We start from the raw sequence: 24856 nt of genomic DNA on the forward strand, positions 1-24856 counted from the left end.
TAAATATAATAAAAACAATAATAATAATAATAGTAGCAATGATGACAATAATAATAATAATAATAATAAATGACAATAATAGTAATAATAAATTAGAGTAGAATAAAATAAAATAAAATAAAATAAGGGGGGGGGGGGGTGGCTCATTTCAAATTCAAATTCCAACAGTATCCCAGCCTTCCACTTTAATATTATTATTTTCAAGAAAGTCACAAAATATGTACCACTTCTGTTTCTATTTAGTTAAACATGTTGGAAGTAAAACATAAAATATAAATGGTAACTTTTGCACAGGCCATGTTTTGTGTTTTTTTTCCCCTAATATGTTACATTCAGTGATTAAGCAGTAATTAATCTTAATTTTTACTTAAGAAATTAACAAAATATGTCATTTGACCAGTAAACATTTACTTTGGAAATAAGCCAGACCTCTAGGTTTTGCTAGAGAGTCCTACTTTGCCAGGAAAGTGGTCATTTGACTGACATGCAAACAACAAAAACGTACGTGCATGAAACAATGTAGTACAGAAATGCTCAGCGGACTTCGAGTAACACTGTGCTGGAGAGACGGGAGTCTGGATAACTTTTAAAAATAGGACGCTGTGAATCTCAAAAATCTTTTTCACATCTTTCTCGAAAAGGCTCACTGTCGTTACAGTGCGCAGAGCAGGCGCTCACATCCAGCTAAATAAAAGTTTGTTTCCCCTTGGACCGATGAAATCCAGTGCACAGAAGTGTGCAGACAGACAACATCCTATAAATAACAAAATGCATGGGCTTTTAAGCAAAACACTCTGACATGCAGGACAGACTTGGAATAAAAAACAGGCACACAGAAACATGAAGGCAACACAAAGGAGGAAAAGACTGGAAGTGACAGAAACCACAGGGAATCACAGTCAGCCCTTCTGATGATCTTCCACAGCCAACAACTGCTCTGACAGTAATGCATTAAAGCACGTACATATGCACATATTAAAGTGCAATAAAAATGTATCAGGTGATTCAACTGTGTTCATAATAATAATAAGAATCATTTTTATTTATATTTAGTGTAAATACAACTACAAACAGGCAAAAATAAGCCACAGTGCACCTGTCTTATGCTAGCCTATACAAACACTTCTCCATAATTCAATCCACCACCTGTGAATCTAGACATCTCTTCAGAGTTTTTATATGTAACGCTGACGATGCCAAAACAGTGAGAAATCTATTTTACCTTATAACGCCCTGCATGTATCCCTCCATTAAAAATACACTTTAGGTCAAAAAACTCAAAAGTATTGTAAAACAATGTCTCAGGCATCAGGCAACTTATTCTTAATTATCATATTTAAATAACTTTCTGTGAGGGAGTTTTCAGAGGCGTTAAACCCTTCAGACGTCTGGTTCCAATCACCACCACTATGAACAATTCCGACTCAGTACATTTCTCTAGAATAGAGCATTTAACATAGAACCACTCTGATTGACTTTGTTTACATCTAAATTTAATTATGTAGAATTGTTGAAAAAAAATTCTTTTCTCAGGCTATTTTCAAATATTTTTAGTAAAAAGTTTGGAAAAAAAAGTTTGTAGAATTAAACTAAAACATAAGTAGCAACAGTGTGTTATTAAAATTTATTCCAAACCAAAAATAACTGATTCATGATGAGATTCCAAGGTATTTAATGACCTATGACTCAGGATTCAAAGAATCATTATTAAATGAAAGAATCATTATTTAAATGACTGGGGGCAGTCATGGGCTGGAGGTTAGGGAACCAGCCTCGTGACCGGAAGGTCGCCGGTTTGATCCCCAGAACCGACAGCACATGACTGAGGTGTCCTTGAGCAAGACACTTAACCCCCAACTGCTCCCCGGGTGCTGTGGATTGGGCTGCCCACTGCTCTGGGCACGTGTGCTCACTGCCCCCTAGTGTGTGTGTGCTCTCACTAGAGTGTATGTGGTGTTTCACTTCACGGATGGGTTAAATGTAGAGGTGAAATTTCCCCGTTGTGGGACTCATAAGGGTCTCTTAATCACTTAATTAAAGTGAATCACGGTGAAATCCGAATCCCCATTTAAATTATTTTAACTTGGCTTCATCTAGTTCAACTTACCACTCAAATGTGCATCACACCTGTGTAACACAAGTGGCTACTCACGACAGAAAAGGAGGGGACAGTGAGGAGCAGAATATTTAAACAGAACATACTCGCCATCGGTCAATTAGCCTTAGTGAGCTAATCGGCTGGCCATGCAAGCTCTGCATGCAGAACTTCTTCTTTCGGCTGCTCCCTTTAGGGGTCGCCACAGCGGATCATCTGCCTCCATCTTGCCCTATCCATTGCCTCCTCTACTTTCACACCAACCATCTCCATGTCCACCTTCACTACATCCATAAATCTTCTCTGAGGTCTACCTGTTCTCCTTCTACCCAGCAGCTCCATCTCCAACATTCTTTGACCAATATATCCACTATTCCTCCTCAACACATGTCCAAACCATCTCAACCTGGCCTCTCTGGCTTTATCTCCAAACTGCTCCACCTTCACTGTCCCTCTGATCTGCTCATTTCTAATCTTGTCCAGCCTTGTCACTCCCAACGAAAATCTCAGCATCTTCATCTCCGCCACCTCCAGCTCAGCCTCCTGTCTTTTAGACAGAGCCACAGTCTCCAAACCATCATAGCAGGACGCACTACTGTCTTGTAAACCTTCCCTTTCACGTTTTTAAGAAATTTGTGCATAAAGTACTTAACACTTGTGCCTTTAGCATGCTAACGAGCCAGCTAGCAGGGTACAGTGATAAAGCTGTATCAGCAGTCATGTATAACAGATAGAGTAGTTTGTAACTTAACTTGTCCCAGTAAATCGTATGTCATGGTTTTGAAGCATTATACTGCCATTATTTTGAGGTTTGAAAGGCAATTACTAAACACAGCCACTGGGTATGCATACCCATGATGCATTGTGCAAACAGTCAGGGCTGAAGTGGCGAACAGAACGGTCAGTGGAGTGGTCTCCTTAGACGGTCTTAGCCAACGGCAGTCAGTGAACTAGTTGGTATATTGTAAGGAGCTGGAATGACATTAGTTTTACATTTTGTTACCTTCATTGTGTTCAGAAGTATTAATAAAGTGGCTTTCAGAGCTCATTATCTGAAATTATCTATTCTGTACTGTGAGAACTTTTGCCACTTTCTCATAAGTCAGTTCTACCCAGGTAGGCAGGGAGGATGAAATACAATGAACAACTTTACAGTGAGAAAATGTATTTGTGTGCAAATTATGAATTTTCATGACCAACAGAACAATACAAGGGCACAGAGTCCAAGTCTGAATAAAATATCAGATCATTTATACACAGTAAGCCTTTGTTTTCGCAATTACAGATTTTTTTCCTTTGATGACAAAGTTGCTTGTCATTTGGTTTTGACTGTTCACACAGTGCATCGTTGGTAGGGTTGCAAAATTCCGGGAATTTTCAAAGTTGGGAAATTTACTATGGAAATTAACGGTAATTAACGGGTAATTATGGGATTTAACTGGAAATAATGGGAATAAAATGGAAACATTCGAAGCTAAAAATGAGAAACTTGCATATAATCTCGGCTAAAATAATTAGATATGATACCAAAACAGTTGAATAGCAAAGCTGCTCCTCAATCCTAGGTACATGGCACATTACACACTGAAGGGCTATTGAGACCACACCCCCTACATGCACTGCTCATTCCTCCATCACATGTCCAGATGATTTCTAGAAACCTGACTCTCACCACTAGTTGCATTCTTTTGATTGTTTTCTGATTGAACCTTTGATTGTTCAATGAAAGAATTAAGCATTTATAAAGTTCTGCTTGCAACTAACTATGTGTCATAGTTATTATTTGTATTGTTATGCCTTCATGTCTGCCGTTGACAAAAAAACGGTACACTGATGATAGTGTGTGATATAGTTCCTTTAAATTATCTAATATTTACTATTAATTCCAATAAATTCCCAAAGTTCCCAAAACTTCCATGGAAAGTTTACATTTTGGAATATTTCAAAAGTTCCCAAGCTAAAGTTCCCATGGAAAGTTAACGGTAAGTTACTGGAAACTTATCGGAAATTTTCCAGCCTTTGCAACCCTATTCAGCGGCATGTAGGCCCAGCAGGGGCATTCAGTATCTTCCGGTTTGAAAGGGAAATGCGTCAGGTCGCAATGATCTCTGGGCAAGTTCTGCTGCTGAAGTCGGCACTTGTGTTCCCTCAAACCCTCACCTCTCCAAGGGCTTGTCTAACACACTTCACTTCAGTTGATAAAGTAAAGTATCTGTCCATTAAGATGACCCTAGGGATACCCCCAAGGGTAAATGACAAAGGCTTATTAAAACCAGCATTTAAACAGGGGGGTAAGATTTTATGATGCACTGAATTGCTTCCTAAAGAACTATAATCATATCAAGCCTTTATGAGGCCAGAGATTCACTTTTAACACACAAGAGCACATAATACAACAGACACACACATAGATCACACACACATACAGATCCCTTCCTCATTTACAATAATCAGCAGAGACAATCTAATGCCTGTGGATGTCTCTGTCAGAGGTGATATGACCTTCATTTCAGTGCTAAAATCCATGGCTGGATTTAACTATCAGTGTCCTGATGAGGGGTTTCTGAATGTGCTGAGGAATTAACACTCAGTTCTTACCAGATAGTCATCAGGTCGGATACCGAAGAGCTCCCTAAAGTAACGGAAGGCAACGGGAGCGTACGTCTTGAAACGGAAGTCTGGGAAGTGGTGGGCTGGCGTCAGGTTGCTCCCCTCACTGAGGAAAAAATATATAAAATTAGGTTATGTATTTGTCCAAAGTGACCTATATTAGTGGTAGTATGGTATGATAAACAAATAGAGTTCAGAGTCTTGACTAGGGGGCAACGATAACCAAACTTAGCCAAAATTACTGGATTTTGTCAGTTACACTCTGATGGCTAGCTGCACTTCATCCACTTGATTTCATCAGTCCAACAGGACGCAAACATTTGTTTAGACAAAAGTAAACACCGCACACTAACACCAATGAGCCTTTTAGAGTAAAATGCATGGAAAAAATGGGTAACATTCATGGCCATATTAAAAGTTATTCAAATTCTTTCACGTCTCTGGTACAGCATTTCCTGGTGTCTGCTGAGAATTTGTATTCTACACTCTTTTATGTGGGTTTCTTTTTGTTACAGTACAGTTTCCACGGGTACATTTGACATAAAAACATCATTCTGTGGTTGGCCATTTTGCATGTCGGTCAAACGGCCCCTTCCGGGCAAAGTAAATGGTAATAGGAGGCCATGCTGCGCTATGAAACTCTTGGCTTGCAGATTCATATGCAAACCTTACAGTGCAGTGTTTTGTTGATTTTCTAAGCAAATATAAGTATCACGTCCTCTACAGAGAACATACTTCTGAACTTACTAAGTTAGTTATTAGGGCAATAGCATAGAACATATTAGAGATATTCATATATGTCTAGGCCCTGGGCAGGGACAGCTCTTGGTCGCGACAAGGACATGTCAACTTGTTTCACTTAAAAAAAAATCAACAAAAAAATCTGACCAACAAAAAAAATTGACCAGGGTGTACAAGCTTTTTTCAAGCAACTGTTGATGATTAACTAACAGTGACCACTAGTTGAGATCTTAAAGGGCTCATACTATGGAAAAACAAATTTTCCCTCACTTTATTTTAAATAAAAGATTCCGATGTAGTATGTAAACACTGTCAACACTTCAAAATGTACTGTTCACTCCTCAGTCCATAAAGTCCATATATGGAAAATAAGCTACAAACCTGCCCGTTTTCAATTAATTGTTTCTGTGATGTCATGAGAACCAAACCATTTATATTTATCCACCATCTATTCAGTCTACGGCAATTTCCCAGTATGAGTATTTCACAGTGGAGTATTTCAGTAACAAATACGGCCTGTTTAATTCAAAGGTATAAAGAGAGGTTTGAAAATGGTTATGTAAAATTTAATTATGACCAATTTTTGTACATGTTCACAAATGTTCTAAGTGGACTTGAGGAAAAATTAATATAAAAGAAACAAATAGGACATGGGCTCTTTAAATATGTAAAAGGAGTGCAAGGACTGAGTACTGACCTTGGGAAGAAGATGCTTTCCACCACATAGAAGTCCTGCATGAGTACATCTCTCTCTGGCTTGGAGCTCAGGTTGCCCACCGTGTAGCCAATGCCCAGCTGAATGGCTCCTTTTAGTGCTGATGATGTGGTCTGTGGGAGAAAAGGTCAGAGCTGAAGACAAGAAAGGTCCCAGTCAAAAGACTCACACTCAGTCGAGATGGCAACAGGCATCAGTGCTATTAGATGCTCATCGTAAGTGCTTCAATTAAAGGGAGCTCATTCCAAAGCCTAATAGATTTTAAACCTGTGTTGTTTTGGGTCCATTTTCAATGTTTACCAAAAGAAAAAATGATATGATTTATTATTATTAATATTATTATTATTCAACCCCATATTGTGAAGAACATATAAAATAACACATTTTCAGTGTTTGACGCTGTTCACCCCCCATGCATTTATATTACACGTGATGTTGGGCTGAACCTGCGGGGAATAAAAGTGTGGAGGTGCTGTGTCCTTCACTCTGTTCTCCTCCTACATGGCCAGCTGTTAGTGTGTGTGTGTGTGTGTGTGTGTGTGTGTGTGTGTGTGTGTGTGTGTGTGTCTGTGAGGGTGGACAACATGTGTGTGTGTCTGTGTGTGTGTGTGTGTCTGTGTGTGTGTGTGTGTGTGTGTGTGAGGGTGGACAACATGGTAAGGCTGCTGACTGGCTACAGCTGCTAAAGGAGAACCCTACGCTGGCCACTGGGTATTTTTACATAAATTGTTATGGTTATTATTTAAAAAGAAGTAATGCGGTGCTGAGTTACAAAAACATAAACACCACAGAGTTAAACTAAAAATATTGGGTTGGAATCAACCAATACTGAATATTTCCAAATTGGTATCTAAAAAACGGTATCGTGCCATCGTCTCTAATTGTCAATGAACATCGCAAGAAACTTTCCTTTCATCTCCACTATTCTGTGAAAGCTCTAACAACCCCTTTTAAGCAAACAGCCTTTGATAACGATGATGAAAACATCATTACTGAACACTGAACATTTACTGACATTTTCATCATCTTCATTAAAGGCTGTTTAACTAAAATGTTGTCATAGCAGAGATGCTTGGTGAAATACCACAGATGAGAAATGAAAATGAAAGAAAGGCTTGAAAACCTTCTTGTAAGTCGTCTCTCCAGATGCATCCACTCCCCTGTGCCCAATCTTCTTTCCGAGGCCCGGCTGGCCCGAAGATGACGGCATCTGAAGTGGAGACAGAATAAATCAGCACTGTTGTCTGAACACATCATTTCCTTTTTTTATTGCAATACACTATGTAATTAAGTGAGTAGCAGTCTGTGGTGTGATAGGGTAAAAGCCCAGGTTCATACCTCTGTGATAAAGGCCTTCTTGGCAGCATCTGTGAAAAAAAAGACAGAAGAATGAGAGAACACTAATTAATCTAAATGCAAGCTTGATCTCATATAGGAACATAGAGGGCTTCGGACCAGATGCATTTGATAGAGTTCGAAAGTTTTTTTTTCTTCTCTTCTTGCAGCAGCATGTTTCTCTTGGCCAAACACATCACCATGAAGTTGTTTGCTCTCACTTCCCATGTGTTTCTCTCTCTCGCTCACTCTCTCACTCTGTCGCTGCATTTCATAAACTGACAAGCCCTAAGTCGAGCCAGACAAAGCCAGCCAGTGAAATCACTCTGAAGGAGCTGATGCTGTTTTGCAGCACAGAGAATGGAGAGTTGAGACGATAGAGTTGAAAGAGAGAAAGAGAGACGATAGAGAGTTGAGAGAAAGTAGATGTAGAACACACTGCACACTGAGACTCGACACAATGCAAACTCAATTAGACTGGGGCCTCCTGGAGCAACAGTAAATGCAAAACGAACTCAACAGAAGTGCTGGTCTGTAATGACCTTGACGGGGGCTCTTTTATTACTGCACCTTTTTCATGAGCTTTAAATGCTTAATATTCTGCTTTGTGAAACCTGTGACTAAGACCTACCACTTAAAATTATCCAAGGATTGCAGGCACTGTCTGTCCCTGTAAATTTACAAAAGCTGACCGTATGACGCTGCTGTCTCTCACACTCAAACTTATTTTACTTTCAATTTACGTAATGCGCTACACGAAGCTGTGTGAGGTAATGTTAGCTTAAATTTATAAAACTCTCAAAATTAAGATTTTAAGACACGTCACGTCACACGTGATTTATTTATAGCGATAAAGAGAAATCATAACAAAACATCTACATGATGAGTTGGAGCCTATCCCAGAGGCCACTGGGTGGAAGGCAGGAAACACCCTGGACAGATCATCAGTCCATCACAGGGCAGACAGACATATACAAAAAATAAAGGGAACACTCAAATAACACATCCTAGATCTGAATGAATGAAATATTCTCATTGAATACTTTGTTCTGTACAAAGTTGAATGTGCTGACAACAAAATCACACAAAAATCATCAATGGAAATCTAATTTATTAACCAATGGAGGCCTGGATTTGGAGTCACACACAAAATTAAAGTGGAAAAACACACGACAGGCTGATCCAACTTTGATGTGATGTCCTTAAAACAAGTCAAAATGAGGCTCAGTATTGTGTGTGGCCTCCACGTGCCTGTATGACCTCCCTACAACGCCTGGGCATGCTCCTGATGAGGTGGCGGATGGTCTCCTGAGGGATCTCCTCCCAGACCTGCACTAAAGCATCCGCCAACTCCTGGACAGTCTGTGGTGCGACGTGGCGTTGGTGGATGGAGCGAGACATGATGTCCCAGATGTGCTCAATCGGATTCAGGTCATGCTGAAGGATGCTGCAGGCAGCAGATCGCTCTCCACGCCGTCTCCAGACTCTGTCACGTCTGTCACATGTGCTCAGTGTTAACCTGCTTTCATCTATGAAGAGCACAGGGCGCCAGTGGCGAATTTGCCAATCCTGGTGTTCTCTGGCAAATGAGAACAACCTGTTGTTGTGAGAACAACCCTCATCTGTGGACCTCGGGCCCTATACCATCCTGATGGAGTCGGTTTCTAACCATTTGTGCAGACACATGCACATTTGTGGCCTGCTGGAGGTCATTTTGCAGGGCTCTGGCAGTGCTCCTCCTGTTCCTCCTTGCACAAAGGCGGAGGTAGAGGTCCTGCTGCTGGGTTGTTGCCCACCTACGGCCTCCTCCACGTCTCCTGGTGTACTGGCCTGTCTCCTGGTAGTACCTCCAGCCTCTAGACACTACGCTGACAGACACAGCAAACCTTCTTGCCACAGCTCGCATTGATGTGCCATCCTGGATGAGCTGCACTACCTGAGCCACTTGTGTGGGTTGTAGAGTCCGTCTCCTGCTACCACGAGTGTGAAAGCACAACCAACATTCAAAAGTGACCAAAACATCAGCCAGAAAGCAGAAAGGTACTGAGACGTGGTCTGTGGTCCCCACCTGCAGAACCACTCATTTATTGAGTGTCTTGCTAATTGCCAATAATTTCCACCTGTTGTCTATTCCATTTGCACAACAGCTGTGAAATTGATTGTCAATCAGTGTTGCTTCCTAAGTGGACAGTTTGATTTCACAGAAGTTTGATTTAGTTGGAGTTATACACTTTCAAGTTGTGTTGTTTAAGTGTTCCCTTTATTTTTTTGAGCAGTGTACATTCACACACACCCTGACTCAAACATAGGGGCAATTTAGCATGTCGAGCTGGCCTAACTACATGTCTTTGGACTGTGGGAGGAAACCCATGGAGACACAGGGAGAAAATACATACTCCACACAGAGAGGACCCCAATCACCTGGCTGGGTGATCCAGACTCTTCTTGCTGTGAGGTGACAGCGCTACCCACTGCGCCCCCATGTAACTATATCAACAGCACTTAAAGTATACCTCATCAAAGCCAATACTGGCACTTAAATGGAGTGCCAACAGTGGAGATACCAGTACCACAAAGCAATTTCTGATCTGCATGTCCCATGGGATCATATGAGAAAAATTATTTGGATGTAAAGCAACATTTAGTGCCTTGAGCATATATTGTCAATTTAGGCCATTTATTTTGGTCCATTCATCGTGAAATTTACACACAAATGCAAAGGGCATTTTCAAATTATGTCAAAAACTGAAAAACTGGTAATTGTTTCTGACAACAGCAATATATATATATATATCAGATCAGAATCAGAATCAGAAGAGGTTTTATTGCCATTGTCAATGAACAGGATTCACAGACTAGGAATTTGCTTCGGCATGAAGGTGCAACATAAAAACAAGTAGTACTAGGCATGCAAAATTAAGTCCACATAAATAAATACTCTATGCAAATATATAGATAGAATTAATAAAAAAAAAATACAAAAGGCATGTACAACAGTACTATATACAACAGTGCAGGTGGAGTAGTTCAATTCAAGTAAAGTGACCAAGGCAGGGTTATAAAGAGGTAAGTGACGTGATTATATATTGTTCTCGAGTCCAATGGCAGAGGGGAAGAAACTGTTCCTGTGGCGGGAGGTTCTGGTCCGAATGGACCGAAGCCTCCTGCCCGAGGGGAGTGGATCAAATATATATATATATATATATATATATATATATATATATATATATATATATATATATATATATATATATATATTCCCCTGATCTGTTAACAATCGACACTACAAAGTGTATAGTAAAAGTAGTTACCAGTTCATTCAGAATGATTGAGCAGCGAATGAGCTGTCACATGTTTGTAAATCAAGCCAAAGCAACAGTTTCATTTAATATTGGTCAGCAATGCCATGTTCTTCTGTGTGCTACACAGCCCTTGTATGTGCTAATATTAAGAACTCATGGCCTGAAACAAGTAAGCAACTGATGAGTTGATGAGTTGGGTTTGGGCAGGCAAATCGCAAAACTGTACTGGACTCCAGGAGCTGAACTGGCTTCTACTGTATTTCTATTACTGCCAGTTGGTCCCTGCAACAGTACAGTCACCCTGCCAGGCCTGTGTTAGCTGACTTTTTCATATTCTTTAAGCATGAATGCATTCATTCACTGCTGTATGTAATATTATGATTTAAACCTCAAGGCACTTCCCCAGTAAAGACACACAGCGCTACACTGTCATGCAAAAAGTCACCTACTCATTGCTATGAAAGACAGGTTCATGAATCCCAAGTCCTTTGAGAGTGAGAACAAAGGATTATGGGATAGTGCACTGCTGTTTAAAATGTCAGGTATGAAAAGAAGTGGGTTAGCTGCTGAGCTGGAGCTCAGAACTCAGATGCCTGAAGAGCAAAGGAAATAGGTTTATCAGCAACAGCAACAGCATTTCAACTTAGTTTTCAATGGCTTTTTACTGTATTTAACATGCTCTCACTTATGTCCCTTCACAACTTTGATGTGTGAAGCACCTACATTACACACAGAGCCACTCACAGGACAAGGAAAGAATAGATTTTTCAATAGGAATGTTAGATAGTTAAATAACTAACCAAGCAAACTTTGTAATGTAAACCTTTATTGATAGTGTAACTTGCTTAAGCTTAGAATGGGAATCATGGTGCATTGCTTGTTTTTGTTGTTGCTATCTATGTAGGCCTCAACACCCATACTGATAAAACAGCATAAAGTTGGTTTATGCTGGTTTATGCTGGTCTTGTTGCATGGTCATGCTTTTGCTAGTTTCGCAGGTGACCAGCTTGTCTATGCTGCTTTTTCTAGAGCTTTTTCTAGTTTTCCTAACTAGAAAGCTAGCAAAGTAATGTAATATAACAGTCATGCAAAACTGATAGGAGTTTCCTACATAAAGCCCAGTTTAAATTTAGTAAACTGAAAGTTGTAGTTTGGAAATATTTTTTAAATACTGTATTAATTAAAACATTATTATTAACTATCCTTTTTTACCAACAGCTCTAAAGTTGAGGATTTCCTCAGGGGCAAACAGTGAGACGAGTTGACAAGGGCTAAAGTACTAAAGTACTAAAACAGCAAGTCTCGGATACTTTGGGCATTCCAAGCAACCTATGCTAGTAGTTTGATGTGTAACATGGACAAACCAAAACCAATTTTACAGTGAATCTCAATTTCAAGCGATGTGTTTTCATATTATCAAGTTAAGGGAGTTCTTTTTTCATCATTCACTCATTCAGTCACTCACTCACTCATGTTTAGCAGGCAATAGAGTCATCACAAGGGAAGCTATTATCAAGTAGCTTTAGAGTGCATTATTGAAATGAAGGAAAACTGAAAGAACCCACACCAGCAGCAGTTCAAAATTGCTCAAATATGAAGTGAAAGGCTGAAAACACACTGGTACACGCAGAGTTCATTCAATACTGCTGCCACTCCAGCCCAACAACAACTGTTTACATTAACTTCATCAGAGCACCAGGAGTGGTATGAAAGAAGGCACTTCATATCAGCGACATACCATGTGCTTGCATTTTCAATCACTAATCTGCTACTTTTTTGCGAGTGGCCATTAGATCTCCATTGCCCTGTGGGCTGAAATAACCAAATGTGTAATTGAAAAGATGTTTCGTCATGCAGACTCAATCATCCAGATGTGCCAGCACGCTCCTTTTCACCCCGTTTCCATGGTTCCCTGATTAAGGTCAACTGGCTTTTTCTGAGACCGCACGTGCGCATGGAATCAACAGACACATGCTTCCTTCCACGCTCTAAATAGGGCATTCGCTGTACACAGTTCAGCTCATAGCCATACAGAAAGAGCTAACAAAGGCCACAACAAAGAGGGATGGTATGGGATGATGCAGCAAAAGAGACCTCTCTATGTAGCCCACAGCCAGAAGTGGCTCCATGAAGAGTTCCAACGTTCATGTCAAGAATCCTAGAAAGGACAGACTGTGAATTTTGAATTAAGTAAGTAATTTCAAAGGAGATTTATGATGATAAATGTAACGGAATAACCTACATGATATTCTTTCAGTCATTTATAGAAGTTCTTTTCTGTCCATTCTGCCATTTACATAACCTGTTTCTCAAAATTTTACTTAATGTTTGTTAATACGACTTATGCTACAATCTCACAACAACAAGAATGTTTCTGATAATAATGAGATTTAATATGGATGTGAATTGATACAGTATAATATATTGATAAGTGTGGTTTTAAAATATCAATACATGTCCAAATATATACATTTAATGTATATTAAGATCACTGTTACATTAATAAACTACCAAAGTGCAATTCTGTCTTAAATCAATGGTAGTTTCAATCTCGTAGTAATTATTAAGGCCAGTGGAATGCGCACACACCCTTTAACGCAGGAGACCAGGGTTTCATCCACTATTCAAACGAGAAATCAGAGCTGCTATAATCTGCCAAGAAAGTTCCAATAATGTGAAATATTTAACATTCCATTCACCGGCCACTGTAAACTGCTATGGATAAAAGCATTTATTACATAAGTAAGGATAAATGCCCATTTGAATGTTGCTTTGACTACTTCACAAATAAGGCCATTTTCCAAATATGTAAAAAAGAAGGACAAACTTTTTTTGAATGCTAATTTGACTACTTCACAATTCTGTTTTGCTTCAATAAAAACATTGAAGTGATAAAAACAAACTTCAATAAACACAAACTTTTCTTTTAGAGAAATAAATGACAATCACAACATATTGCACCATGTCATATCACAGCACTTAGCATTTCACCAATCTTTAAATGCTGCAATAGTATCATGGCTCTAGTGTCCTGATAATATTGTATTGTGGGGCCTGCAGTGATTCCAATCCTAGCTTCTTAATATTTATTACCGCCTTATATTTATGACTTCTGAGATACTATCTCATAGTATCGTATTATTATGAGATATTACGTCGCAGTATTTTGCAGTTTTGAGATGTCAAAAAAATGAGATAATATTTTAATTGTGAGAGACTTTCTCTTTATTACTATATTAAGTTATAATTATGAGAAATTAAACTCTCATTTTTATGATTTCTTTTTGCTTAAATGGCTTATTTTTTCCCCAAGAGGAAGAAGTGAACTTCCATAGTTGTTACCTTGACAATCTGTGACCAAAAACTTGGTATATCATATCAGAACTTCATATCAGTCGTATCAGTTAGGAGTGAAGGTAACGTGGAAATTAAAGAGTCTAATAATAAAGTCTAATTTGAATTCCTCTCTTTCTTGCAACAACAAAAAATGAGCACTGGCAGTGTCAGGAATATACTGGTGGCCTAAAACCCCACTTTTCCACTTTCAAGCCATGAGCTTCCATGACTCATGAATTTGTTTACAGAGAACTGAGCCCTTCACTGAGAGATGAAGCAGCAAACTGGGAAGTGACTTCAGTCTAATTTTAGTTCCAGAGGGGTTGATTAAGGCAACATATTGCTCACTACTTCCTCGACTACACATTTGGCCAGGACCCAAGCTGGAGTGGAAAGCCACGACCCTGGTAATTGATTCTGTCCACATCAGAGTGGCCAGCTGTCTGATTTCAGCCTGTCTAGTCTGGGTGACTGATCAAGTGAGTGGCAACTCTGCTACAGAGATGACTGGAAAAAGTACTGCTGCCCTTACATGGCATGGACAGACCAGATCAGGAATGGGTACCAGCCAGACAGCTTTTTTTGACTGGAACAAAAACAGAAAATATTAGCTGACATGTACTAATATCTGCCACTAGCATGAACTATTAAATTAGCGTTACCAAATCAGCAAATTACAAATTACCAAAAAGTCTGGCAACAGAAAACTGGAACTGTGCCTTTTCCATTAGCCTTCGGTCCTGTGCTGACTTACGGTAAGCGGTACCTGCTCAGTACCAACAGTACCCAACTGTACTCAAGGAACATTCTCAGTGTTTGCTAATACTTGCAGCTGAAGCCAAAAACAATTTGGTGAATTCTTTTTTTTTTTTTAATTTATACACAATTTTCTCCCCAATTTAGTCGTTTCCAATTCCACCCACTAGTTAGGACTCCCCTAATCACACAATACTACCAACACTAGGAGGGTGAAGGCAGCACAGGCTTCCTCCGAGACCTGTGAAACCAGCCACGGCATCTTTTCGAACTGCCACTCACACGAAGTCATTGGACAGCCGAACGCGCTCAGAGGAAAGCCAGCGCTGATTAGCATTGCATTGAGTGATAGTCTAGACAGTCCAGGTTCAAACATCCAACACGGAGAGCAGGAGGGACAGACATGACAGACAAACCAGAACCAAACAAGCACCAAACATCCAAATGTTACAAACAACAACCAGTAACCAGACAGGGGAAAACACAGGCTTTAAATACAGGGTAAATAAGGGACAAGTGGAAACACAGGTGGAGACAATCAGGGATGGAGTCATGAAACGAGGGGGCTGGACTAAAAACCAAAACAAATACACATGGGCCAGACTGGGAGGGGCCAATCATGACATGTAGTAACAGAAATAACACCGTTAGCATTTATGCTAGCCTCTAAAGATCAACTGTTTTTGTCATATTTTCACACTTGTGTTGCTTGATTCCAGCCATGGCTCTGTTAAACAGTATCCACTGACCAGGGTCTTTAAGCTCTGTCAATAAGTGACCTGTCTATATGAACACTTATCTCCTGCTGACCCTGTGCTTCTCCATCAAGACGCTAATTAGGGTGCTTGGCCAAAATGTGAGGCCCATTCAAAGGCATTCATGAGAGAATAAAAATGAAGTTAAGAGATATGTTTATTTTAAGTGCGCACACACACACATTCTGAATTTTCCAGCATTCACAGCTGTCTGTGCTCAAAATGAGAATGCCCTAGCTGGGACTGAACCTGCGAAAAAGAGAGGAAGGCTACAGACTCACACCCATCTATTTTTAACTGTGATAACTCCCAAGTTCAGCCGACTACAGGCTGGTGTGATCACAGCCTTTGAATAATGCACTTACCAGAATTTCAACAGTGATGTGTCTCTGATGTGAAACTTTATCTAAGCTTCATCACAAGAAACTTGTGTGCACTTCAAATGTACTTCAAGTAAATTTCTCATTGTTTAATATGCCAATTACATACTAATAACTCATTAACCTGAGTACATTAGGGACCTCTGGACATAACACTGTAAGAGCTGCTCAGTATTGCTGCTTAAAGATTCACTATGTAAGTTTAGGAGATTTGACCTCTCTGGCGGAAATGTGTAATTACACACAACATGCTGAAAACTTGGTGAAGGACATGTCTTAAGATGAAGTGAGTGAATGATCTACTGTTGCATCATATCTCCATCAGTTATAATGTTGATTTTGCATTTGAGACTTAAACATCAATCCAGACCTTCTTTTGGAACCTGTGAGTGTGACATTAATGTGTAAAGACATATGACATGATCCGGGGTGTATCCTGCCTTCCGCCCAATGACTGTTGGGATAGGCTACAGCACCCCCCCGCGACCCTGAGAGAGGAGTGGCTTGGAAAGTGTGTGTGTGTGTGTGTTTGTGTGTGTGTGTGTGTGTGTGTGTGTGCGTGTGTGTTTTTCAAAATTCAGCATGACTCCAGCTGAGAGCAATATATTACAAAATGCTGTTTTGATGTCATGAATACAGGTTCTGAATGTCAAGAAAAGCTGATTTAGAAAAAAAAATGTTGCGATCTCAGAAAACTATTAGTGTGAATCTTGTCATCATTACAATAAAAACAGACATATGTGGACAAAGCTATTCAGTGATATATGACACAACGAGGGCAGAGCTAATCCTTCAATACAGTGACTAACGTTTGGGACATGCAGTTAGCCTGGAATGGATCTGAACTGACTAAACATGCTGACACTTTCATGTTAACCAAGAGAACTATTTTCAATGCAAATGTGCGTTACAGAGTCAGTTCTTCCTGCAGTATATCACCTTAAGCGTTTTTTTTTCCATTCTTTTTATTTAGATTTAACTATATGTTGGAAAATTACATAATGTGACATACATATTGTAACCCGACACAGAAGAGAAGAATACAATCAAATAATCACCATGGAATGAACAAACAGTGGGATGGAAAAAGCTCATGCACTATTTAGGTAGGGGCTCATAATGATATCAAATTCAAATTTAATCGGTGGACATTTGCTTAACATTTTGTCATCAGACAGATGTTTAGATTTGATCAACATTTCAAACCAATATTTGATGGTGCATTTTACTCCAGAAGAGCAGAATGTTTAGGTGATGCTGAGTGTTACACTTATGTGTAAAGCTTCTACAAATTTCCACATTTTATAAATGTTCATATATCTACACCAACATGAAAAACACTGGATACTGGCATCAGTCCACATTTCCCTTACATGTAAATTATAGATAAAGTCTAATGTTTTTCAATACCTTTTTCACACTATACAAGTCCGAATATCAAGGGTTCCCCTTCAACTAATAGTCCACCGGGGTCTCTCAAAGAGCTCACTGTTCACTGTGGTTCTCCAAACGTGGGAACATTTTTTACGCATGTTTTTGTTTTTCTCACGAAAAACTGAGTTTCTCATATTGTTTCACCAGCAGCAGCTGAAATCCAGACCCAAATCTCAGGAGAGCAGCCTGTGTCTGTTTATGACACACTTGTCCCAGACAGACTGAAATATATACCAAACAATTACTGAAAATGGAGTATCAAGCCAACTTTGCTATTATAACATGAAATAACCCACTATTCATTCGGGATTAAGGTCAGGAACTCCCTGTCATAGCGGTGCCCATAATCTGACACATGGAAGCAAAAGAACCACACAGCAAACAATGTGGCTGAAACCACAACCCCTGTTCTTTACTCGCTTAAGATATGACAAAAATGCAGTGCTGCCAGTGAGTTCACTTTCTAAATGCTTGATATCAGTGTGGCCTGGGAGGATCCCTTAAATGTGATCAAAATTTTAAAAGAATAATTTAGTTAGCTAACAAATAATGGAAGCTCACAACCACCAACTAGTGCAGTGCAAACTACAAACCGAAACCATCAAACTGTGTAAGGTTGTTAAGCAATATCAACTAAACTGGTGACAAATTTCCAGAACTGCATGACATACAGGGACAAAAATATGCTGCAGACCAAATTACAGTATGTGGGTTTGTCCGTCTCTTTAGACAACTGTACGTCATACCGTGTCAGAAACCACATAAGCAATCAGTGCGGAGGTGTGACGACTAAGGCTTGCAGTTTACCTGAAGCTAATGGATACGGCACAAGCTTCTATTAGTGACATATGCCCTGTAACTCCAGTGCAAAAGTAAAGAAGCAAACCTCTAGAGCTTCAAATATTAGTTCAAACTCAAACAAAGTTTGGATATCATGTTTGAAATATGTATTGTGCCTGAGTTCTGTTCACGATTCATGTATAAGCGTATGGGTAAAGCCCACCTCCCACAACAGCCGACCACCCACAACAGCTTTTCCCTTGCACTGTCCCCTGCTTTAGTTTTTCTACTTGCTTTATTCTTCCTCCCTACTTTCATTACCTTACACAGTTTTAGTCTGGCACGCCTGAGACTCAGTTGTGTTGTTGACAGAATTTAGCACCAAGGCACTGTGGAAAAAATGGCTGCATGGAAAATAAAACAGTGAATCGATTTAGCAAAGTATTGTGAAAGTTTGTGGCAGCATTTTGCTTGTTTGACCTAAAATATTTTTAATATTTTCAATATGGAATACGTCACAGGTCCTATGCGAAAAAAATAGTTCTAGGATTAAACAGGTGAACCTAACATCTCGCTATATCAGCACCACACAACATGAGAACAGTGAAGCATGGAAAGTTTATTCACACTAAAAAATGTTTGGAATGTTGTATGAAATGTTAAAGTGGGATTTAAACCTACAATATATGGATAAAACTGCATGAACACACCTGATAATGATTGAGGTCAGGTGTTCCCACCACATTCACTGCTGAACGGTGTATAAAATCAAGCATTTAGCCTTGCATCTCCATAGAGAAGCACTGGCAGTAAAACATCAAAATATTGACTTCAGTGACTTTAAACACGACACTGTCATAGGATGCCACCTTTGCCACAAGTCAGAAATTTCTGTCCTGCTAGATTTGGCCTGGTCAACTAGAAATGTTATTAATATGAAATAAACACATCTAGGAGCAACAACAGCTCAGCCACAAAGCAATAAGCAATTCAAACTGATAGACTGGGGCCACGTGCAATGCCAAGTGTCGGCTGGAGTCATGTAAATAGTGCCAACTGTTAAATGTGGTTGAGGAGGGATAATGGTTTGGGGCTGTTTTTTAGGGTTTGTGCTGGACTCTTTAGTTTCAGCGAAGGGCAATATTAATGCTACACATAGACACATTCCAAAATATTGTGGAAAGCCTTCCCAGAAGAGCAGAGGCTGTTACAGTGGCATATTTGGGCATAAGGTTAATGCATATGGTTTCGGAATGAGATGTCCAACAGGGTCATACAGGTGTGATGATCAGGCGTCCACATGCTTTTTTCCCCACAAAGTCCATATGAATATTTTACTACGTCATTCATTCATATTTCTTTCATTTAAACATTAATACAACCATTTCAAATATCCGATTTTATTTGACATTGAACTGATGATGGGCCAGTTACATTTCGGACAGAATTTTGTTGAGCATGGGTCAGTTTCTAGACTCAACACTTGGTGTTGCTTGGGTTGAGTTCTGACAAAACTGGTAGGGCATAGTTTGGATTCAAAACACTATGTTTGGAGAGAAGATTCTTGGTATGTAATCAAGTTCCGACCAAAATTTCAGGCCTTCAAATGTCAGACATCAAACACTATGTTTGAGGTAAGAGGGAAACTGTGTAAACTGAATTGTTCACTGTACTATTCCTGTAATAAAGCTGAATGTTCCCATCTCTTCACCATCCACATGAATCCCAGACTGAACCAGGACAGCTTTCCCCTCACCCTCAGGCCTGTTGAAGGTCATCTCATGAGCATTCATCACCCAAAAGAGCCAGCAACCATAGCGAGCACTCACGAGCGACAGCCTGCTGTAGTTCTGGTGGGCGAACGCTTGATGGGTAACAAACACGAGGAATGACTCTCAAAGAATAAATGTTCACATTTTGAAAGCCTTGCAGCAAACTGGAAAACAATCCCACCCTAAAAGACGAAAGACTTTCAGTGAAAGGTTCATACTGTGTTTTTATCGCACAATGTAACAGGGTGTTCTCATATGCCAGAACAGTCCTGTAATCTTTGGCCTTCAGCCATTATCTGACCAAAAGCAATTATGAGCACATTGATTTACACCGTACCTTACATAATTACTTTGGACAGTGCATGTGTATTCAAAACACTTATACAGTAACCAGAAAACATGTTAAAACCCCAGCAAATGTGAATATAAGACCTGTTTGAATGCTCACTGAGAGTGAAACTGGTCCATTAACCATTTAGATAACTTCATTGAATAAGGTGGGCACCAAAAAGCCCACTGAAAACCGTTAAAGGGGCATTCCAGCCTTAAACTAGATTATATTGTGTTATTTGTCATGTTATACAATATTCTCTAGTAAAACATTAAATAAAGTTAAAGTTGGACAGAATTCAGTTTTATTTCATTTTCATGTTTTGGTTCATCACTGTTCTCTTACCACAAGACCATTTTGCAAATAATCATACAACCACTGGGAATCCCATCGATGTCATTCAGTCCTGACTGTTCTATATGCTAAGCAGTGCATTATTCTTACGTCAGCCGTGGAACTAAATTATGGCAGTGATTCCATCTTTATTCAGCATCAAACGGATGCCAGAGCCATTTTTTACCCTTTCAATCAGAACGAAAGCCAAACTGATGTCGGATATCTAGGTAGCCAAGCCAACTTTAGCATTTAGCCTGCTGGCCTCCTAATCTGACGGTCATTTGTCATCTGAATAAGCCATTCTGTCTAATGCAATAATGAACTGAATAGGATCACTATGACTATATGGTTGCAATGTAAGATTTGACTTCCCAGCAATAACATTAACTATTTGTCTTCCAAGAAAGAAAAGAAACATTTTAACCCCTGAAAATCCCCAGTTTTTACATACTAAGGCTTAGTATCCAGTAAATACAAGGACTTCAGTGCAAACTAGCTGAGCTATTCTTACATTATGGAAGTGTGTAATGAAACTTTGCGCCCACCGGTGGACCCTGGGCATTTAAGTGGTTAAACAGCCCATCCCCAAAAACCCACCCCAAAGCAGACACAGTTTGTCAAAGGTTCCTCCCACCTTCAAGGTACATCATCGGATGGTGGCGTTCCCCTAGCCTTTAAATCAGAACATCTGACTCTCGACACTACTGCAGCACTGTTGTGGCATGCAAGTAAGCATGTTTACAGCAGATGTTCAGATGGTGACTTTACATTTTGTCTGAAATGTCCCTTTAACACCTAACATAATGATGAAAATGCTCTTTCAGCAGATGTTTCATGCAGTCTCTGTGTTCAATCTGAAGCAATATCTGAGCAGTACAGCTACCTTGTTGAGACCTTGTTGAGAACCATCTCTGCCAGACAGAGAGTGTTCCAGCTGCAATTTAGACAAACTCAGGCTTTCAGATTGTGGGATCAGGCTGAGGAGCTAGATGTAGTCGGCCTTTTACAATTACCACAAGAATTCTTGAGCAAATCTGCTTTAAAAAGCAATGGCAGCAGGAAACTGGAGACTCGACTCGGACTCACACCTTAGAGACTCAAAACTTGAACCTCAGGGACTTTTGACTTGACTCACACTCACACCTAATGACTCGAGATTTGACATGGACTCGTACCTCGGAAACCTGAGACTGACTTAGACACACACCTCAGAGACTCGGACTCACACCTCACAGACTCGGATTTGCACATTAGGGACTCGAGACTTAAATCGGACTCACACCTCAGAGACTCGAAATGTGGTTTGGACTCTAACCCCAGAGACTCAAAACTTGACTCTGACTAGCCCCTCAAAGACTTGTGACTTGATTCAGACTTCTCAGAGACCTGAAAGTTGCTTAGAGAGTTAACTTAAGCAATGTATGGCTATTTCTTAAATATTACAAAAATACATAAATACAACAAAGTAAAATAGCAAACTCCACCCTAAAACAAGCAACCATAGGCCTTTACTACACTCAAATTACATTTTATTAAGATTTATATTGTTTTCTCTTATTTTTAGCACTTGTGCTTAAATCCTCAGCACCCCCACTTCCCTGGTCAGTAGCATCTGTGAGTTTTCATCTGATGGCAGCAGAAACGTTTATTAGTCTACCAGCTGGCTATCGAGGAGCTTTGAGCCAGCTGATATTCAGTACATTTGGGATAACGATACATCAAACGTGACGTGGTAATCACACAAGCATACACGGGTCTTGCCTGGTCTACAGGCAGGGCTTTAAAAAAAAGCCCCAACTCCCATCCCCCACCCACGGCTTACAGGGGACAGGGAGGCTATTATGCAATTCTAGCGTGTTTTCCTTTTCCAGCGGGGCTTAAAACTGCCCGGCTGAGCAGTGCAGGAACCAGCCCAGCACATAATGAGCCTCGAAGTTAATTAACACAAGTTCTAAGAGCATTTAACACGAAGAGGAGAGGACATTTCAGATGTCTATGTGAAAATACTGGCGGTGTGATCTTCTGACCTCAGATCATAACGACCTCGCCGTTACAGCAAAGTCAGACAGATATGTACGGCTTACACGGGCAGCAATCGTCTCTCAGAGCGGAAAAAAATCTCTTCACCCGGGCCACGTGGTGAAACGAAGAGAATCTGAAAATAACAACAGATGGTGATGATAAGATGCTGACTCCAAGTCACCAAGCTCTCGCCGTGATGTTGACAGTGAAGGAGCCACTTACAGCAGGGAAGAGGGTATTCGTTGGACAGCTGGGTTATTGCACTTAATTATCACCTCACAAGCTCATAAATTAGGCTTCCATTTCTCAGATTTCAGTGTTTGTTTACGCCAAAAAGACACCAGTTAGGACTTCAAATCTCTAACAGGTTTTTCAGATGACAGGGTTAAGAGCATGACTGACCAAAGAATCGCTTAGCTTATGACATAAGAGACTTCAGTCCTTTTTTCTTTTTCCTACCTTAAGAGTCACTTAGCGTAACGCTTTCAGCACGCTACCAAAACACACACATTTCAAGCAGATTCTGCTTAGCTGCTCTCACCCAGACTGCTCTTTGTGTAGATACAGTTCATTTTATATTTGAAAAAAATAGTGTTCATGCTTGCGGTGCTGTTTAGCGCATTACGATAATTTTAATACATCAGTTTTGCTGCCTCACAAACGTAATTTAGAATTGAAGGCAATACGCTGAACCCAGATCTATCAACAAAACATCACTGCCAAAAGCATTTTTACTTAAGTACTGAAGCTTCTTTTCTCTGAATATGCCCAAACATTCAAACCTTCATAGTTTCCCATTAATCCAGGTATACCTCATGTTTATTGGTTAAATGGGGAAGCCTGGAATAGTGCTAAAGGCCATTTGTTAGGCTTTATGATTGACCTTTTATTAAGCATATAAATGGCATTTTTAGTTCAGGACAGATATTAAAACACCCCGTTGTTACTAAAAGCACTAAAAAAGTGAAATCACCATTGACAGGCAAGTAAATTAACTTTCTCATCATCGCCTTAATCGGCTCTTGATTAAATATCCAGTTTTCCATCAGTCAGTTCACTTAAGTTTTAGTAAGACTATGTCAACTCGATGATAATGTAATTTTTACTAATACCCAAATCTAATTATTCACATTTTTGTAAGTCCCTTATTAAAAACAGGTGCTACAAGAGTTTCTACAGGATTTCTATAAGAACCACATAGAGAATGCAAACATCTACTACAGTGCAGTACAGAACACTACTGAAGTACAATATAGACCAGTATATAAGTGTAGTTTACCGCATAAAAGTACCACAAGCAGTGAAAATATAACAGATTATTATCATATTTACTGATTTTGGATCTACAGCACTACAGATTTACACCCTATTATATTATTACAGATCTTTTTGTAAGGGTTAGCTTGTTAAATTTTAAATGAGGTAATCTGACACTTTCGTTCGTACAGCTACAAACTACAGACCTCGAAAATATTAACGCTGCTAGAGAAAATCACAAGCATGGCCAGAACCGACCACCACCTTCTTTGACGCCTGGCACTAACCTGTTATCCTCATTGGCCTTTACATGGTTTTATTAATGCAGACTCGCTTAAAAAAACAAAATCACCAACCATTTCTTCCCCACAACCAAACTGTAAGTCATACATGATGTGACACATCTGAGCAGCAGCACCAAGTCAGCTTCTCATTCACCAGCCTCTTGTTGGAATTTTCCCGTTCCACCTTAAACGGTGAAGCAGTTACATTCTGGCGCCGTAGACTTTCGCGTCAGAATGTAGCTGCTGCACAGTTTAAGGTGGAACGGGAAAACTCCAACAAGAAGCTGGTGAATAATGAAGTGCTTTCAGCTTCGTTTGCTTCGCTGTCATTCTGTCGCTAACGTTGCTAGGTTAGTTAGCTAACCTACAGGCTAGCCAGCTACCCTCGTTTCAGCTTATTTAGAGGGTTGTTTCATTCGGGGAGATGCCGGTTTATTTCCACACAGCCAAATCCTTCGCTGGCTGTACAAAATGAGCCCAAATTAAGTGAATTTGCCGGCTAACCCAGCTAGCTCTGCTCTGTTTCTCCTTCCTAGCTAACCTAGGTTAGCTAGCCAAGTCATCTAGCATCCCTAACCGAAGCATCACTACGGTCAGGTGTAACGTCACGCTTCA

At 39.9% G+C, this 24856-nt stretch overlaps 1 protein-coding gene across 3 annotated transcripts in view; it reads right to left on the minus strand.

The window, feature by feature from the left end:
* Positions 1-24856, minus strand: part of pip5k1ca (phosphatidylinositol-4-phosphate 5-kinase, type I, gamma a) — a 63037-nt gene that overhangs the window by 37697 nt on the left and 484 nt on the right. For all 3 annotated transcript variants that reach the window (XM_017701345.2, XM_017701346.2, XM_017701344.2), the window contains exons 2-5: positions 7500-7528; positions 7285-7371; positions 6144-6274; positions 4694-4811 (exon numbers count right to left, since the gene is read on the minus strand). In XM_017701345.2, the coding sequence (XP_017556834.2) occupies positions 4694-4811; positions 6144-6274; positions 7285-7371; positions 7500-7528 (365 nt within the window). The remainder of the gene's footprint in view (positions 1-4693; positions 4812-6143; positions 6275-7284; positions 7372-7499; positions 7529-24856) is intronic.

Source organism: Pygocentrus nattereri, chromosome 15 (genome assembly GCF_015220715.1).
Source record: "Pygocentrus nattereri isolate fPygNat1 chromosome 15, fPygNat1.pri, whole genome shotgun sequence".
NCBI classification, from domain to species: domain Eukaryota; kingdom Metazoa; phylum Chordata; class Actinopteri; order Characiformes; family Serrasalmidae; genus Pygocentrus; species Pygocentrus nattereri.